This window comes from Misgurnus anguillicaudatus, chromosome 2 (assembly GCF_027580225.2).
Source record: "Misgurnus anguillicaudatus chromosome 2, ASM2758022v2, whole genome shotgun sequence".
Taxonomy (NCBI): domain Eukaryota; kingdom Metazoa; phylum Chordata; class Actinopteri; order Cypriniformes; family Cobitidae; genus Misgurnus; species Misgurnus anguillicaudatus.
Genome location: NC_073338.2, coordinates 30,052,285 through 30,068,360, shown reverse-complemented (window position 1 = coordinate 30,068,360; position 16,076 = coordinate 30,052,285). Strand labels below are relative to the sequence as shown.

The window sequence follows — 16,076 nt, the reverse complement described above, 5'->3', positions numbered from 1 at the left end:
TGAAAGTAACCAAGGGGATTATTTGCGGGCAGTGCGAAATATCACTACGCCTGCTGCAGTCATGTTACAGCAGCAAAGTCCTTGATTATTACGCCAGAATAAGAGTATAGTTCCTAGCCATATCTGCCTAGAAAATCGCAACTTTTAATTTTCTGTTGATCCCAGTACACGATGCAACAACAGAAGAGTCAAGTTTTAAATAGGAAAAATATTTAAACTCTTTGGTGGTTTTTAGCGCGATGCTAATGGTCTAATCAGATTCAATGAATTGTGCTAAGCTATGCTAAAAGTGCTAGCGCCAGACCCAGAGATCAGCTGAATGGATTCCAAAACATAAATCAACTCTAGGGTAGTTTAAAAATGAGCATATTTTCCAAAAAGTGGAGTGTCCCTTTAAATTACTTCAATTAATTTTGGTGACTTGTTTGCAAGGAGCCCCTCAGAGTCAAAGAGGCATAACTTACCTGCCCTGCACTTTGATGTCCGAGATGGCGTAGAAGTATCTAGAGAGGTTGTTCTCATCCACCATCGTGGCTCCAGTGGCAGGCCGTAGGAGTCTGATGCGAAGGTCAGAGAGCGTGAAGAAATCCCTTAGGTTCTTGGTGGTGTCCAGCTGCCCGTACAGAGAAGCCATGTTGTGCAGCCTCGGGCCTGCGAGAAGGGCGAAACGATCTTTGATCTCAAAGCGTACAGTCTTGTCGTACTTCCACACGTAGCCTGTTGAATAGGCCTCAGTACAGATGATTTCCAGCATGGAGGACGGGGTCAGTTGGTGCACTGCTTTTGGCTCCATTGTAAAAGCATCCAAACAATCAGATGCATAAAACTGGTAGGGCTGCCACGTGCGGCCATAATCCAGTGACTTCTCCAGGACCATTTGCTCAGGTCGACCAGACTCAAAAGTGAGGACGATGTCATCTGTGAGTTCTATAGTTTTGTTCCAGGACAGAGTGATGTTTACCTGAAGGGGCTTTGGGTATTTCTTCCAGGATGTTGACTGCCAGAATGTTGTGGGGTTTCGTCCCTCGGAGTCAAACATGAGCTCGGGAGGATGGGCGAGCTCCTCTGTCTCAGCATCGCATTCATTATTACACATATATGGGTTTTCCTGGAACACAGAGATTGAAAAAAAAATACTTTCATTTTCACTTCCAGAGGTGTTTTCATACATTAAGTGTTCTCAGAGGTGGTTTTAGTTTTCTTTTTAGCAGAAATGACATACAGCTACAGGTCATTATAAAAGGATCAAACCCATAAATGCCTAGAATATGTAAAAGGTCTTTGCTCCTACATTTTTTATATTTGCCCCAAATCCTGTTCATGCATTAGTGATTTACATTTTAAAGGATTAGTCCATTTTCTTAAAAAAAATCCAGATAATTTACTCACCACCATGTCATCCAAAATGTTGATGTCTTTCTTTGTTCAGTCTGGAGGAAGTTGTGTTTTTTGAGGAAAACATTCCAGGATTTTTCTAGTTTTGATGGACTTTGATGGACACCAACACGTAACATTTGCGGACCATTTCAAACAATAAACTGACACAAAGACATTAATTAGTATTATTTGACATACAACAACGTTGGAACGGTCCTCTTTCTTCTCACTTGTAAACACTGGGGTGTAGTTTCGCATAGGTCATCCGTGACCTCTTGACGTGATGATGTAATGCGTGAGGTCGCGCTGGCGCGTTCTATAACCGGAGATAGACGAAAAGTTATGGTTTAAAAGTGCATATGTGACCCGTCACGGAAACCAGGGACACAAGTCGGCAGCACAAGTTTCGAGAAAATGAGAAACAAAGTTTTTTTTTTCAAAATTTGTGATTTTCGTTTTATTGCAGAATCTGTTAGTTGAGATCACGAAGAAGCCTCTCCATATTTGAGATAGCAGTTTATGTATATTTAAAAGCGTACATTTTGCGGTTAAAATAGGCTTGTTTTCCGGAGATTCTAGCGTGCAGCTGGGGGCGTCATTGTCTTTGTGTATATTTACATACTGTATAAGCTTGTGTTTTCGCCTCCGCCCCCAAAGGGAACAGCGTGACTACTGAATAAGGATAGTTCGCCCAAAACTGAAAATAATGTCATTAATGACTTACCATTATGTCGTCCTAAACTCGGAAGACCTCCGTTCATCTTCGGAACACAGTTTAAGATGTTTTAACATTAGATTTAGTCCGAGAGCTTTCTGTCTCCTCCATTGAAAATCTATGTACGGTTTCCATGTCCAGAAAGGTAATAAAAACATCCTCAAAGTAGTCCATGTGACATCAGTGGGTCAGTAAAATTGTGTTTATGCATCGAAAATACAGTTTGGTCCAAAAATAGCAAGAATTTCGACTTTATTCAGCATTGTCTTCTCTTCCGGCTCGAGCGTGAAGTCACGTGACTGTAGTGACGTGGCTGCTCTGTCCCTTAGACATGTTTGCTTAGTTTTATTTATTTTTTTCAAACTTATAGCGTGCGTCTCCCCAGACTGTAAATGAAGCTCGGGCGCACAAAACAAAAGAAATATAAAAGAAGCTGGGGCGGAACAAATAACAGTCAACCGCATCGTCAGCCACGTCACTGACTTTATGGGGCGCCGCAGTCGGATGACGTCAAAGTACCGCGAGAGCTCTTTAAGAAATCTTACGGAGTAGTTTAATTTCGACTCGCTCTCGCGGTACTTTGACGTCATCCGACTGCGGCGCCCCATAAAGTCAGTGACGCGGCTGACTGTTATTTGTCCAAACACACAGAAGTTACACAGAGATAGTTGTATTCTTTATATATTGGCTACATGTTTTGTCTATCAATATTTTCCATGAAGTCATTGGCTGATGGAGGAACGAGCGAGTGATTGGTAACATCTCTTAAGGACTTCACGTTTTCAACGGTGCTGTTTTTGGATTATCTATTATTTTAAATACAAACTTTGAAGGCGGGTTCATGTGTTTAACGGAACGTAAGTACCGGAGTGTAATCTGATATACCCTTACATGTTACGATGTAAATAGTCCTCAGATTGTATATTATATTGTAGCCTATTACCAGAAGTTCATGCGAAATAGACTATATATCTATATTTCACGGATTATACGCATTTGTGGACAAAAATCATTGGATGATTCACACATCTGAAACAGACTGGATTCGGCTTGTGATCCCCACAAAGGTAACGTTAAAAGTCCTGTTTATTTTTGCATTTTGTCATTCGGACTTCTGTAATAAAATACTACATAATGCTGCTAGAACAGCTGTATCTCAAAACGGCTTTACAGGGGGTATGGCTTAGCTAAATGAGATGTAAATGAGCCCTATTGTCTCTCCAGCCAGGGAAAAGGGAAAGTGTTAACTTTTTTCTTTCTCAAATTTCTCAGCATTCTCTTTCTTGAATGTGTTACATTCAAATGGCCACAACTTCTCCAAATCTTATCTGATTTCCATGTGTTACACATCGTTGGAAAGCTTAGAATCTGCACTTTCAGAATCTATGAATAACTCAAAATGCCCCAGATCCGACTTGTGTCCCTACTTTCCGTGACTGGTCACATATTTTGTAAAAATAAATTGTTTCGCTAGATAAGACCCTTATGCCTCTTTTGGGATCGTTTAGAGTCCTTTGAAACTGCAATTTTAAACTACATTACAACTGTTACGTGTTGGTGTCCATCAAAGTCCATTAAAATGAGAAAAATCCTGGAATGTTTTCCTCAAAAAACATAATTTCTTATTGACTGAACAAAAAAAGACATCAACATTTTGGATGACATGGTGGTGAGTAAATTATCTGGATTTTTTTTAAGAAAATGGAATAATCCTTTAAGTAAAGATATTAAACGCTACAAAAGAATCAGAATAATAATTAGCACATTCTTTGTTAATACACTTTTATCTATCTTCAGTCTCCATTTCCACAATAAGCTGGATACTCTCATCATTCCTGAATTGGTTGCTGAATGTTCATTGTGTGCATGCAGTTTGTCTCATGAGGGTTACCGTGTGAAGCTCAGTGGTTACCCACTCACAACCACCCAAATTGCAAACGTAATTGATATTCCTGCTCGTTGGCCAGTTGGAATGGGATTGGAATTCCGATGAGTGGAGTTATAGGTACACACAGAGCTCCATGCATTTTTCATGGGCATGTGTCTGCCCTGCACCGCTGAGCCTCTGTGTTTCAGAGCAACCCTTTCATTAACATTCAGCACACCTCTGAGCTGTAGCGCAAATGACAATCAGCAATGAACTTTAAGGAGACGGTCATTCATTTTCAGCTTTCTTGTATGAATGTTTGATCGCCTGCAATTGCCATAAATCATGCTTTGTGTTAAGGTAGAAACAGGTCTGGAGTACAATTACAATAGATGCATAACAACATCTATAAACTCTTGGGAGAAAATATTCTGCTTTGTTTATGAAATCATTTCACTGCTGTCAGGGGAGAAGCTGACAGATTGTGATGCTTTCTCCCATCAAATTAATTGTCTACTCTGTGTTGTTGGATCCAAATTTGTTTCTCGCGTTTGTTTAGGCCAGGAATATCCGGAGGGAGATTAGGACGAAGATGATGTGCTTAGCAAAGGCGGTTGCGACTATATAATTCCACATGGGCTTGAACGCTTATGAGACAAAATTATCACATGCATCAAAAACATCTTACCACTTTGTAAGTTATTTAGTAATCTTCATGTTGCTACAAAACCCGAATGCTTGTTTTCCATGCAATAAAATTAGTTTTTTCCATACAAAGATGAACTTTGGCAGCTTAAAAGTATCATAAAAGTTCATACTCTCTGACACATCATGTGATATATCATGCATACGAGAGCTTTGTGTGAGAAAGACTAAATTTGACTGGAAATTAACAAAATGTTTTCTTTTTGGACCCTGCTCTGTTCACTATGACCTGTAATTGAAGAGTTCAGATGCAAAGCACTCTAAAGGGGGTCGCACACAGGACGCGCAGCTCAGCGCCACGCAGCACTGTTCTAAAAAGACTGGAACACATTGCTTTCTATGAGTATACGCACACCGGCGTCGACATTAGCTGCTAATGTATATTTTGCATTTTGAAGTAGATGCTATATGACGAAGCTCGCAATATTTAATGTGCACTTCCGGTTTACGATACCTCCAAGTTGTCCTAGACGCGACTCGACGCAGCGCTGAGCTGCGTGTCCTGTTTGCGACCCCCTTAAGTGTGTCTGACATGTTTTCTTGTTAATGTTTATATTTTATCATATTTAGGTTCAATATTTTCACTAAGTCACTAAATGTCTTATTTTGACAAATGTCACATTTTGTTGTATTTTTAATCAAATTTGACTGTCTTTTGCTGCAAAACCCTCTAAAGCTGCATTCAGATTAGCAGTAGCAAAGCGATGCCATCTTATTGATTTCAATAAAAGCTTGGTGACTTCCGGCAACACGAGCGACAGTGACCATTGGCGACTGGATGGGGCGTGTCCAGTCATGCAACAAAGTTGAGAAATGTTTAACTTTATACAAGTTATGAGTGACTTTCGGGAGCGACTACCAGTGTGAACATAGCAGTGGAGTTCATGTCATCCATCTCTCGTCAATTACTGGAGTGGACGTTACACATTTGTTTACGACAACCAGATTTAAAAATGCCTCTTTTGAAAGGAACGAGTGACACACGGCGACAAAGTCGCTTATAATGTGAATGTACCTTAAGGGGCCAATCGCCCTTAAGGGGCCAATCGCACCACTTTAAAAAAAGAGCAGTGCGGCATGGCTTTTTATATTGCTAAGCAACTATCCACGCAGCAGTCCTGTCAATCAAACATTAAAGTGTGAGCACTCTTGCTGTTAACTGTCTTATTAGCAGAAACTTTAAAAAGAGGACGCTTGCTCCGACCTTGATTGAGGGTGAGAGGTAGAGGTCTTCTCGGGTCCAAAGAAATATACCCGACCCTAAATGACCTGAATCACTTTATACCCGAACAACGTGCATAAATACTTTTTTTAAAGAAAGACCCGACCCGAGAAAAACCAGAGAAAATTAGACCCGAGTCCTTCCAGAAAAACGCTGAGTTTTTTTGTGATTGATGCGGGCAAAAATCCTCGATTTTGCGGCACGTTTTCTTAAAAAATGTGATGGAATATGCGGGATATTTATGCAATTTATGCGATAAAATTGCGGAACATGCAAAAACTGCGGAAACTTGCAAAAGCTGCAATGATGTTCACGTCACATAATCACGTCACTTCATAACAATCCCATGGTAATAGAGGACACGGCTGCGCTTTTGGGAAGTAAATGCAAAATTTTTAAACTTTCTGCTAATATCTAATATATATGTGACTTTTTGCTACGAAAATGCGGAGATTATGAAATCATGCAAGCCCCGCATATTTTGTGCACGGAAATCTGTAATTAATGCGGCGAAAGTGCGTCGTATTTGGGAAAAAAAGCAGCCCCGCATAAATATGTGGACTTTGGCTGATTATGCAATAAATTGTGCGATTGCACAATCGCGTTTTTCTGGAGGGACTGACCAGTGGCATTTTTTTTAACCCGACTGGACCCGAATGTAAACGCACTGACGTGTGTGCAGTTTGCAGCCCCGCATGCAGCAGTCAGTTTGAAGATGACACCCAGGTAACCGCTAAAATGTACATTGACTGACATGTCTGTCTCAATGAAACCTCGGGTTTTTGGATCTAAGTGGACCCGTGAAGACCTGTAGTGATAGGTGCACAAACAGGAGAGAGTTACTTATGGCAGTCCAGTTGTAGCCTGGTCCAACCCGACTCTCGTACATTCATTTCATTTGTACAGAGAGTCTGGCCACGCTCCATTGCAAAGCGTTACTTCCATTAAGGAGGGTCCTCAGTTGAAGTTTAAAACTATTGGATTTGCCCAGAGTCACTCTGAATCTGCCATAACCAATCGCTAACGAATCAAACTTTTCCCGATCCCCGTGGGGAGGAGGGCCATAACGTGTCTGGCGCACGACCTCAACGTCATCGTTCTTAGCCACCCCCCTCTGTTTGCTGATTGGACCTGCAGATTTTTGCAGGAGAAAACGAAACTCTACACAGCAATCCCAGACGTTGTACTGAAGCGAAATGAAAATTAAGCGGAAGCACGTAGGAGGGCGGAGCCAGGTTAGTCCAGTTGTTCCAAACAACTGTAAACTTCCGTCACTACAACGGAAGGCACGCCTCTCCTGTCATTGGACAATGGAAAGATGCAAATGACGTCAGCGTGCTTTTCCGCTCTCATCGCTCCTTCAAAAACGCGTGCTGCGGCAGGTGGCAAAAAAACGCAAGGCGTTCAGCGCATATGAAAAGCGCGGATAATGCTCACTGCCCATAGAAAATGTGCATGCAACTGCCATAAATGCATTTGGTGTTATCGACCCCTTAGTGCGTGCAAACTATTTTCTCAAAAACCTCCACTTAGACATGGTAAACAGTTGCAGAAAAGATGCAAGCAAAACGATTGGCTTTTTCGGCAAAAAATAACAAATATATACTTTGAAACCACAACTTTTCGTCTTGCACTAGCCGTGTGACGCGCCGGTGTGACCTTACGTATTACGCAATCACGTCGAAAAGCGTTACATTATATATGTGAAATGCATACTCACGGACCATTTTTAACAATAAACTGACACAAAGACATTAATTAGTATTATTTGACATACAACAACGTCGGAATGGTCTTCTTTCACCACACTTGTAAACACTGGAGCGGTAGTTTTGCAGAAGTCATGCGCGACTTTTCAACATGATTATGTAATATGTAACGCTGGGGCATCATTAGGCTAGTGCAAGACGAGAAGTTGTGGTCAAAAAGTCATTTTTTTGCAAAATGACGATCATTTTGCTAGATAAGTCCCTTATGCCTCGGTTAAGATTGTTAGAGCCGTTTGAAACGACAATTTTAAACTATGGAGAAAAATACTGAAATGTTTTCCTCAAAAAACGTCATTTCTTTTTCGAATGAACAAAGGCAGACATCTTTGATAACATGGGTGTAAGTAAATGATCAGCATTTTTTTATGAAAGTGGAATATTCCTTTAAGCAGATTTAAAGCAATGTACAAGAGCTTCATAACAAATTTCTTTTGTGTTCCACGTAAGGAATAATTGACGACGGGCCATTGAATTATAAGAAAATAATGCACACCAAGGTGGTAATGCGGCACGACGCGAAGCGGAGTGCCGTTACACCGCAGGTGTGCATTATTTTCAAATAATTCAAAGGACCGGAGTCAATTATTCCGCTTATACCACGGTTACCACAAACATTTTCTTGTGCCTATTTTTAAGACATTTGAAAAATTAGGTGTGCGGTTTACAGAAAAATAATCAACACCCATAGAACATTTCTCAGCCAATCAGAATGCAGCATTCAACAGACCCGTGGTATAATGTAAAATAACCTTATGGGTTTGGAACATACGGATGAAGTAAATAACGGCAGGGTTTTAACATCTGGATGAACTATTCGGTTAAGCCTGTTGGAATGTGATATTGAATTACCTTTTCCCTTTTGTGTGTAGATGTAAATCAGAGCCACCTGCACATGTGACACACCGCACTATTGATTTCTCTTTCCGCCAGATCACAACACACACACAGAGACTGATGCCGCTAAAACTCAGTGGCTTAATGGTGACAAAGAGTGTCAGAGACCTTCCAGTGGATTCTTGTGCAGCTGTACCCTAACCAAAAGCATCGCGATCAATACTCTCTCTCTCTCTTATCTTTACACTTAGGTATAGAATGGCCAGTGTTGAAGGTGGATATTGAACAATCGATGCAAATTGTATTCCATACCATGCACGGCTTCTGTTAGAGGAGGAGAGGCAGGCAGAGACAGTGCGGCGTTGCTCATTAGAATAGTTGACATCTCCATCAGCACCACTAGACCACAGCAGTAATTTCTAAAGCTGCTTTCTATTAATCCCTGTTGATTAGAGTACCACCACAGAAGTGCACATCACAGACACTTCAACAGAAAGGTCACGTCAGACCGGTCGCTAATGAGGTCCTGCCTCGTAAAGCTACAGGGGCAATCCAATATTGTGTCTGACTGAGACAGGAAGAGCGGGCCGCTGGTTTGAACTGAGGGTGTTAGGGCATTCATCATACAAGCCGGTGCTAATTGGAGTATTTGTGAGCTCTGATGAAAGTGTTCAATGTTATTACCCCAACTTACCCTGAGAGCGTCAGAAATTTTTTATCTAGCTGTGTTCAAAAATGAAGTGAGTTATGGGACAGAACTGTAGAGTTGAACCATATAGTACAAATTACATATTGAATAATGTGTTTATCGAAAAAGCCTTCTAGTATATTAGTAAGAGGTTGTGTTAATTTTTAATAATATTGAAAAAATCAACAAGCTTTTATTGTTATTATTACAATTGTTTATTATTATTTAATGATTTTTAATGTATCATACTATAATACCACACTTAAAAAGCTGTGTTGTTTTTGATAAATATTGGACATATAAAGATGCCAATTAACTATTTTAAACAATTACTATTTTAAAAAAATGCGGTCCATGAGCGGGTCGGGTACAATATTATATATGTGTGTGTGTGTGTGTGTGTGTGTGTGTGTGTGCACTTACTTATGTCACTTTTGGGGACATTCACCAGAGTACACACCAGTAAACTGAGGACCACCTTGACAATTTAGGACTTTTTTGATGTCCTCATTTGTTTGACTATATAATGGCATTCAGCATGTCCTAAAATGGTGTCCTAACTTAAAATCTCACTTGTCCCAAAAATGCACTTTTACATGATTTGTGTACTCAAAGTGTGTATGCCCCCCCACTAATTTGTGTATAATGCAGCGCCCTCTAGGAGAACTGCACTTCCTGAAAGATACACACTCGGGAGATTCTGACCAATCACAGGCCAGGAAGATTAGGGCCCCATATCGCCCCAATCGGCCATTAAATGAACTGCACATTTTAAATATAATGATAATCTGACCAATCAGAGGCCAAATACGCGATCAGTAGAGATTGCGGAAGATATTATATGAAAGAATGGACACATTATTTACAGTTGTTTAAAATAAACCCTATCAATTTAAAACAGACTAACCTGTATTAAGAATCAGGATCTCTTATGATGTGTTTCTCAACTTTGCATCGTATACTCGGTTTCTCTGTCGCGTCTGTGTAAAGATGACCCGTGCAGCCTCTCCCTCGACTCACTCATCGAGTGACTGACAGGACCCGCGGTACAGTAATGCAGGCAGCACGTGTGTTTGTGCTGCGCAGATCGATCGGTTTGTGACATCACAGTTTTGCGAAAGCGATTCAAAAGCACACTCAACCGTCTGTGCTCGCGGTAGTTTGATTTCATAGCCGGACCAATATGCGCAGCGCTGTATAAAATCGATAACAGTTGTTTATTAATGGTGCAGGAACAGTTTAATACAGCGGAGACGGACATTAGGCTTTAAAGGAAACATTTCTTTCTAAAAGTAAAGTGGTATGTTTACATTTAATGCAGTAGGTGTCATTACAATGTTTTTTGTTTATTTAATTAAATATATATGACACAACGCTTACGAAAATTAACCATGGTTTTACAGTTAAACAAAAACAAATAGTAAACCATGGTAACCACAAAATAACCATGGTTGTTGATAACCAAAAACTATAATTGGTTAGTGTAGTAAAACCATGCTTTTGCTGATAGTAATCATTACCCCAAAAAACATGATTAATACACTTTTAACACAATAAAACCATGGTTAATTTTCGTAAGGAAAATATGTTAAAACATGAGGAATTGTGTGCTTTTTGTTGCAGTTTGATTGGTTTGAATATTTTTTCCTTCTTTATGTTTAGTTTGAATAAAATCGATCTCTGACCATTCTGTTTAATTCAGATGGCTAAGCAGACTGTAGCCCAATCCCCACTCCACACAGTAAGCACAGCAAACATCACCTCATGGCATCAGATAGTGATTTATAATATAATCATAGAAACAATCATAATCCTCATGCCATATTTCATCATTAATCATTATATTCAGTTTCTAGAATAAGAATAAATGTGTATTTTCAGTTTATTAACTAAAAGCTCTAAAAACAATCACAAATCAAGATTAAGTTTATATGATTTTTATAATTATATAGCTGGAATTCAAAGAAGTAAAGTTAGCAGTTTGTCAGTCAGTGATTTCATGCTTTCCACCACATGTCACATCAGACTTTACAACACATATAGGCCTACAATTCTCATTCAGAAATAAAGTCATATAAGCTGTTTGTTTAGAGAACTGCATCATTTAATTTAAAAGGTGCAATCCTCTGAAGTAAAGTTAGCAGTTTGTCAGTCAGTGATTTCAGGCCTCACATGTCTAAACGCCCTTCCCCAGACATCACAGTAGCACATCAGACTTTACAATACATATACAATTCTCATTCAGAAATAAAGTCATATAAGCAGTTTGTTTAGAGAACTTGATCATTTAATTTAAAAGGTGCAGTCCACTGAAGTAAAGTTAGCCTCACATGTCTAAACGCCCTTCCCCCGACATCACAGTAGCACATCAGACTTTACAACACATATACAATTCTCATTCAGAAATTAAGTCATATGAGCTGTTTGTTTAGAGAACTGTATCATTTAATTTAAAAGGTGCAGTCCACTGAAGTAAAGTTAGCAGTTTGTCAGTCAGTGATTTCAGGCCTCACATGTCTAAGCGCCCTTCCCCCGACATCACAGTAGCACATCAGACTTTACAACACTACAATTCTCATTCAGAAATAAAGTCATATAAGCTGTTTGTTTAGAGAACTTGATCATTTAATTTAAAAGGTGCAGTCCTCTGAAGTAAAGTTAGCAGTTTGTCAGTCAGTGATTTCAGGCCTCACATGTCTAAACGCCCTTCCCCCGACATCACAGTAGCACATCAGACTTTACAACACATATACAATTCTCATTCAGAAATTAAGTCATATAAGCTGTTTGTTTAGAGAACTTGATCATTTAATTTAAAAGGTGCAGTCCTCTGAAGTAAAGTTAGCAGTTTGTCAGTCAGTGATTTCAGGCCTCACATGTCTAAACACCCTTCCCCCGACATCACAGTAGCACATCAGACTTTACAACCCATATACAATTCTCATTCAGAAATAAAGTCATATAAGCTGTTTGTTTAGAGAACATATCATTTAATTTAAAAGGTGCAGTCCACTGAAGTAAAGTTAGCAGTTTGTCAGTCAGTAGGGGTGGGCGGATCGATCTAAATATCGATAGTATCGATGCCAACACTATTGGTATCAGATCGATACAATTGCAATTGAATCGATACTTCATTTTAAATACCTCTCCTCTACGTTCATTATACTTTGCTCGTGTCTTCTACCTCTACAATCCTGAGCAAACGCTTCTTTCACATCCTGGCCCACTTTGCTACTCCTCCCCCTCCTTCTGCTCTGCTGTGATTCGTTGTTGTGTCGTCATGTGACTCACTGACACAACGCGCCGAGGAGCAGCGAACTGAGTGAGAGATCAGGATGGCCGAGAGGAAGAGAAGAGTTGTGTGGAGCTATTTTACGGCTCTAAATAATAATACTATAACTTGAAACGTGTAAAAAGTAATAATTGTGTGCACTTTATTTCATTTGCTTTTAAAACCAGAAATAAGGGAGAGAATTTTGTTATTATTTTTTTTTTTTTTTTTTAAAGGTTGTAACAAATTAATTCTACAGTTCCTAATAACTAATAATTTTGTGGACTTCAATACTTTAATTAAAAAAGCCTAAAGAATTTATCATTCATTCACCTCAGAAATAATGACATAGCCTACTGCTCTCCCCTACACAAAAGTATTTTTTAAGTAAAAAGTATCGGATTGGTATCGGAATCGGCAATACTGACCCTATATGTATTTGGTATCGGATCGATACCAAATTTTGCAGTATCGCCCACCACTATCAGTCAGTGATTTCAGGCCTCACATGTCTAAGCGCCCTTCCCCCGACATCACAGTAGCACATCAGACTTTACAACACATATACAATTCTCATTCAGAAATAAAGTAATATAAGCTGTTTGTTAGAGAACTGTATCATTTAATTTAAAAGGTGCAGTCCTCTGAAGTAAAGTTAGCAGTTTGTCAGTCAGTGATTTCAGGCCTCACATGTCTAAACGCCCTTCCCCCGACATCACAGTAGCACATCAGACTTTACAATACATATACAATTCTCATTCAGAAATAAAGTCACATAAGCTGTTTGTTTAGAGAACTGTATCATTTAATTTAAAAGGTGCAGTCCTCTGAAGTAAAGTTAGCAGTTTGTCAGTCAGTGATTTCAGGCCTCACATGTCTAAGCGCCCTTCCCCCGACATCACAGAAGCACATCAGACTTTACAACACATATACAAATCTCATTCAGCAATAAAGTCATATAAGCTGTTTGTTAGAGAACTGTATCATTTAATTTAAAAGGTGCAGTCCTCTGAAGTAAAGTTAGCAGTTTGTCAGTCAGTGATTTTAGGCCTCACATGTCTAAGCGCCCTTCCCCCGACATCACAGTAGCACATCAGACTTTACAATACATATACAATTCTCATTCAGAAATAAAGTCATATAAGCTGTTTGTTAGAGAACTGTATCATTTAATTTAAAAGGTGCAGTCCTCTGAAGTAAAGTTAGCAGTTTGCCAGTCAGTGATTTTAGGCCTCACATGTCTAAGCGCCCTTCCCCCGACATCACAGTAGCACATCAGACTTTACAACACATATACAATTCTCATTCAGAAATAAAGTCATATAAGCTGTTTGTTAGAGGACTTGATCATTTAATTTTAAAGGTGCAGTCCACTGAAGTAAAGTTAGCAGTTTGTCAGTCAGTGATTTCAGGCCTCACATGTCTAAACGCCCTTCCCCCGACATCACAGTAGCACATCAGACTTTACAACACATATACAATTCTCATTCATTAATAAAGTCATATAATCTTTTTGTTTAGAGAACTGTATCATTTAATTTAATAGGTGCAGTCCTCTGAAGTAAAGTTAGTAGTTTGTCAGTCAGTGATTTTAGGCCTCACATGTCTAAACGCCCTTCCCCCGACATCACAGTAGCACATCAGACTTTACAATACAATTCTCATTCAGAAATAAAGTCATATAAGCTGTTTGTTTAGAGAACTTGATCATTTAATTTAAAAGGTGCAGTCCACTGAAGTAAAGTTAGCAGTTTGTCAGTCAGTGATTTCAGGCCTCACATGTCTAAACGCCCTTCCCCCGACATCACAGTAGCACATCAGACTTTACAACACATATACAATTCTCATTCAGAAATAAAGTCATATAAGCTGTTTGTTTAGAGAACTGTATCATTTAATTTAAAAGGTGCAGTCCTCTGAAGTAAAGTTAGTAGTTTGTCAGTCAGTGATTTTAGGCCTCACATGTCTAAACGGTCCGGGTATCATTCGTTCATTTGTTTTTGCTTTCACATTTAAAAACGAAAAAACGAGAAAACAACTCCTTTTTTCGTTTTTTCGTTTTTTTAGAAAAACGAAAAAACAAAATTATGACTCGATTTTCGGTTTTTCCGTTCCTGCACGGACATCAGAAAAACCACTTGATATTTCGATTGTGTCCAGTGGGTGGTGCTAAATCTGATTGGCAGGATATGCGTTCATTGTTTTTCAAAATAAAAGTTTTTCAAACAATGTATTTTTTAGCCTGTAAAATTATTGTCTATATATGCATGCTATTTGTCACCCAATTATTTGGCTTCACAGATTGAAAAAATATATTAAAATAGCCTAAATGTAAACATGTTCATGCTTAGTTGTTATCATACACATTTTAATGATACATTTATTCTTTGTTTTAGATTTTTTTATTTACTTAAATTCTTATGAATAATATTTTTATAATGTCTCTTTGTTATTTATGGACTGTATGCACATACAGGATTAAGGGGGCAGGACTATGGAGGATGGGGGCTTAAGTTTATGCTTGGGCCATTCCTTCACTACAAACATCATGATGGAGTAGCACAAATTACACAAAAATGTTAGTATTTAAATATGGTTACTAGAACAAGTAATATGCAACATGCCTTTAGTCAAAGTTTGGTGGTAGGCTAATACATCGTCATTATAATGCAATATAATTCAGAATGTGCTCACTCGGTTAAGAGATCATCAAAACTCTAATAAAGTCAAGACAATAACTAGATATATATTTTTAATTGTCATGGCTGTCTGTCCTCTTATGTCAGATTCTTAAATTTGGTCAACAAATTCAATCAGAATGCAAAGACACGGTGTATGGCTGTTGTGACCAAGTGGAAGGAGGTCGGTGTCAATTGGATCGATTTTTGGATTGGCACAGGCTGTTTGGATGTTGCATGCGGATTTACAAAGCAAATTATAATTGCATAAATTATGTTAAGAGATTAATGTTTTTAATGTAAAAATTTAAATGTAGAAATATAAAAAGATTGGGAAAAAGTATACTTTTTAACTATGAAACTAACACCGTCAGTAGGTGGCGGAAAATCTCTTTTATCTAAACACCTACTGAAATTGACTGTAAGTAGACTCTGAGTAGCCGACTGTGGGTAGCCTACTGGAACCATTTACTCTTCTGATTCTGTCAAAAATTCAGATATTTGCTCGGAGACGCAGCGGATCTGCAGTTTATTCTGTTTTCTTGGACGGAGCAAAATCAGAATGTAGCCTTTAAACGTTACTCAGTAACTTTATTGAACTGTTTTATAAAATGTGCACTTTTGCTGGTGTGATAATTTGCATATCATAGGCTCTTGTTATAAATATATAAAACTGGAACTCATTAGGTCTAAATGGTTTTTTTTTTTTCATTTTGATGACATGTATGCCTATTCCTATGTAACGGAGAGTATGGAGATAGTGCTTCGAGAGCACATAATTTAGTGAACAAATTTATAGAAATGATCATTCTCTGTAAAGCAATGAGACATGACAATATGAAAAATTATTAAGCCTTTTCTAAATGTCTGTTTTTTTTACTAAAAGCCTAATTGAAGCGGTTTAAAGTAGCCGATCGCAATTGAGTTAATGGATCAGCGCACGTGCTTTC

At 38.7% G+C, this 16,076-nt stretch overlaps 1 protein-coding gene across 2 annotated transcripts in view; it reads right to left on the bottom strand.

Moving 5' to 3' along the window:
• Nucleotides 1–16,076, bottom strand: part of ntng1b (netrin g1b) — a 109,409-nt gene that overhangs the window by 42,099 nt on the left and 51,234 nt on the right. For both annotated transcript variants that reach the window (XM_055202446.2, XM_055202447.2), the window contains exon 3: nt 465–1,108. In XM_055202446.2, the coding sequence (XP_055058421.2) occupies nt 465–1,108 (644 nt within the window). The remainder of the gene's footprint in view (nt 1–464; nt 1,109–16,076) is intronic.